Below are 3,384 nucleotides of genomic sequence, written 5' to 3' on the forward strand. Positions count from 1 at the left end.
GAACAGGTGAGCGGAGGAACAGGTGAGCAGAGGAACAGGTGAGCGGAGGAACAGGTGAGCAAGGGAACAGGTGAGCAGTGTGCCGTGGAGGCACCAGAGCACAGACTGGGTAACCTGATGCCGTTACCTTGGTAACTGAGGGATGGCGAGCGCCTTGAGCTCAGTGACCACCTCTGCGATACAAAGCAGAGCGCTGCCGATAACGTTCTTCTCCTCCTTCGTCGTCGTGACGATGTCCACTACCATCAGCAGCACGGGAACAAACACCTCCTGGTGGGCGGAGCCAAAATTGCGACAGAGCAGCTTGAGGCTGTAGAGCGCGGTCTGCCTGTTGATGGCCTGCTCCGCCTCCTCAGACTCCTTCCCAGGACTCTTCCTAACGACGGCCAGGAGGTCGGAGGTCATCTGTAGGAGTGCCGACACCTGAAGGGAACAAAGCGGCGTCAGAACAATCCCTCGACAGAGCGGTTTCTATGGCAACGACGGGTCACCTGTTGATCATCCCACTGCGGGCGCTGATGCAGCTTGTTGTTGAGGAGCTCCATGGCCTTCCTCCGCACCGACGGCAGCTGGTTTCCCATCAGCCCCTTCATCACCGTGATGAAGGTGTCTGTGGGCAGCAAGGCGTTCACCTGCGGCGGCGAGCAGAGTTAGAAACAGAAGGGCTCCGTACGAGCAGCTCGGCTGCGTGGCGAAGTAGGTAGACCCACCCGGTCCAGGACTTCGTAGGACTTGTTGAGTAGAACTCTCCAGAACTTGGCGGTGGGTTGGTCGGCGTTCTCCTCCACGCATCGAGCCACAGACTGGATGTAGCGCAGGATCTCCTCCAGAACCCTGCGGCACACAGAAACTCAGCGTCTTCCCTGCAGCTGTGCCTGACGGCGCTCTGAGGGGAACTCACCTCTGCTGCAGCTGCTGAAGGGAAGCGCCGCCGCCATCGCCGCCGTCATCGCCGCTGTCATCGCCGCTGTCATCGGGTTCCTCTGAGACCTGAAAACGGAGCAGATGTTTAGAAACTGCCCCTGACTCCTCCCAACCTTCCAGCTTCTTCTCTCCCACCTTCTGGATGAAGGTGTTGGAGCCCAGCAGCTGAGCCACGAACGACACGCAGAGGAACTTGAAGTGCCGCAGCTCTTTGCTGCTGTGAGTTTCCACGCTGAAGATCAGCTCCTCCGTCCTCTCTGGTTCGTCCTGCTTCCTCCCGACTCCTCGCCGACCCACTGGCCGCCTCGGCGGAGCTGCAGCAGAACCCCGGTGTTACGCTTCTGACAGAACTCAGACGGGAGCGGATTTGGAGTTGACGGCTCTCACCTTCTTTATCGTCTGGCAGCTGCAGCAGGAAGTTCAGGATGTTGATGACGGAGCTGAGCTGCTGCTTCACGTCGAACTGACAGCTGAGGGAGATCCAGAACTCCATGTCGCGCTCCAGAGCCGCGTCCTGCACCGCAGACACCGACCACCATGAAAAACTGTAGCAGTATTAAGCTACGCTCACACCAGATGCGACGTGTGCAGCAGAAGCTGCCGTTTTACATGCAAAGTCAACAGTTGATGCGCATAAAATGGTCCTGCAGCATCTAGAGCAGCGGCGCCTCATGAGCTCCTGAGAATCTGAAGCTTCACAAGCAGCAGCTGCTGGAGTTTTAAAAATTATCAACCAATCAGAGAAGCTGAACACAGGAGCAGCAGAAGCATCTGGACTCATTTTACTGGACGTCTGACCTTAATGAGGACCAGAGATGAAGCAGCAGAAGCTTTTCTAAGTAGCATTAGCTCCTAAAGCAGGGGCGGAGCCTGTGGTACCTTGTCGCCGGCTTCGCCGCTCTGCGTGGCGTGCAGCTTCAGCAGCAGCAGCTGGAGGATCCACAGGAAGTGGGCGGGGCCCAGCGCGGTCACCAGCAGTCCGAGGACGGGCAGCCGCCGGTGCTCAGGAACATGGGGCAGAGCGTCGGCGAACACGTGCATGATCTTCGTTACCACGGCAACCATGGCAGGGGCGGAGGATCCGTCGGAGAGCCGGTGGGCCTGCAAGAGGGGGGACGTCCCGACACGTGAGAATGGTTTCAAGGCGGCAGGCGACGTCGCCCGCAGCAGCTGCTCACCTGGACCAACGCCGGGACGACCGTCGCCATGGTCTTCTCTATGACTCTGAAGCTGTAGGCGTCGTCCAGCCGCAGGATGTTGGCTCCCATGAAGGTGAAGATGGGCATGATGTTGTGCAGGACTTTATCCTGCAGGGGGCGACACACGGAGCTCACTGAGTCATTTATTCAAACCGGTTTGTCTCTCGCCAGAGGAGGCGCCGCTTACGGGGAAGATGGAGGCGGTGGCGGCCAGCAGCAGCAGGGCGTGGTGGTGAGTCTGAGGCATGTCTGACAACCGGATCACCTGAACCACCAGCTCCACGTTAAACTTCTCCTCATCCAGGACCTCTGCAGGGCGCGGACACAGAAAACCCAATCAGACAGGAGCAGCGAGTTTTAGGCCAGGATCACTTCCTCCTCCTCACCTGCAGCCATGGGGCCGCCATCAGGGGACAGCTTGTTGCAGATGTTTAGCAGACAGCTGAGCAGCAGCTGCTTGGTGTACTCCATGTTTGTCTGATCGTCTGCACACGGCTCCAAACTCCTGACGAGACAAACAGCCTTCATCAGTCGCTACCTTTGCATTTTCTAAAGGATTTCTGTTCAAACTCCGACATCAAACTGCTTTATTTTAAAGGCTTTTCGGTTTATCTGGAGTTTTAACATTCAGTCGGGTTTCAGTGGAACTTTGATGGACTAGGAAAGCCGCCGTTTGGTACCTGGAGAGCAAAGAGAAGAGAACCGGCACCAACACCTGGGCTCTCTTCAGCTTCTTCTTGTGTTGCAGCAGCTCCAGGATCAGTGTGACTCTCTGCCACGGCACAGCGCCCCCTTCTGGACACGAAGCGTCGCTCTCCTGAGGCTTCCTAAGCACAGAAATGAGCAGAAAAAAACAGGTCTGAATATAAAGCAGCGGAGGACCGAACACACAACTCTGTGGTGCAACAAGTGGAGAAAACATGCTGGAAAGGCAGGAGAGGAAGGGTGCATTTAGTCAGGGGTGGTTCTAGATGGAATTTACCAGGGGGGCAGGATGGGGCGGGGGGCAAAGAACTAAAGAATAACACAAACACACACAAATAAAACCTAGAACAAGATAAAGCCCAGGATGCACTTATCATCTAACGGATAAAAACTGATCATTTCTCACGAGTGAGGCTAAAACTGATTGCAATTTCTAAATAATTATTTTAGTACATTTCCCATCCAAAATATTGTTCGTACAAATCAGTAAAAGTCTCTTCTTTCATAATTAGAAATTGATTTAGTAACACTGCAAAAACGGATTCAATTCTATTCA

At 55.2% G+C, this 3,384-nt stretch overlaps 1 protein-coding gene across 1 annotated transcript in view; it reads right to left on the bottom strand.

Moving 5' to 3' along the window:
• The window catches only part of heatr1 (HEAT repeat containing 1), a 26,422-nt gene that overhangs the window by 6,109 nt on the left and 16,929 nt on the right, over positions 1 to 3,384 (bottom strand). The window contains exons 23-33 of the mRNA XM_015371807.1: positions 2,804 to 2,950; positions 2,510 to 2,628; positions 2,311 to 2,432; positions 2,103 to 2,231; positions 1,804 to 2,025; positions 1,312 to 1,438; positions 1,060 to 1,238; positions 902 to 990; positions 711 to 834; positions 492 to 632; positions 128 to 423 (exon numbers count right to left, since the gene is read on the bottom strand). Coding sequence (XP_015227293.1) covers positions 128 to 423; positions 492 to 632; positions 711 to 834; positions 902 to 990; positions 1,060 to 1,238; positions 1,312 to 1,438; positions 1,804 to 2,025; positions 2,103 to 2,231; positions 2,311 to 2,432; positions 2,510 to 2,628; positions 2,804 to 2,950 — 1,695 coding nt within the window. The remainder of the gene's footprint in view (positions 1 to 127; positions 424 to 491; positions 633 to 710; positions 835 to 901; positions 991 to 1,059; positions 1,239 to 1,311; positions 1,439 to 1,803; positions 2,026 to 2,102; positions 2,232 to 2,310; positions 2,433 to 2,509; positions 2,629 to 2,803; positions 2,951 to 3,384) is intronic.

The sequence above is a fragment of the Cyprinodon variegatus genome, unplaced genomic scaffold (genome assembly GCF_000732505.1).
Source record: "Cyprinodon variegatus isolate N-32 unplaced genomic scaffold, C_variegatus-1.0 Scaffold65, whole genome shotgun sequence".
In the NCBI taxonomy this organism is placed as follows: domain Eukaryota; kingdom Metazoa; phylum Chordata; class Actinopteri; order Cyprinodontiformes; family Cyprinodontidae; genus Cyprinodon; species Cyprinodon variegatus.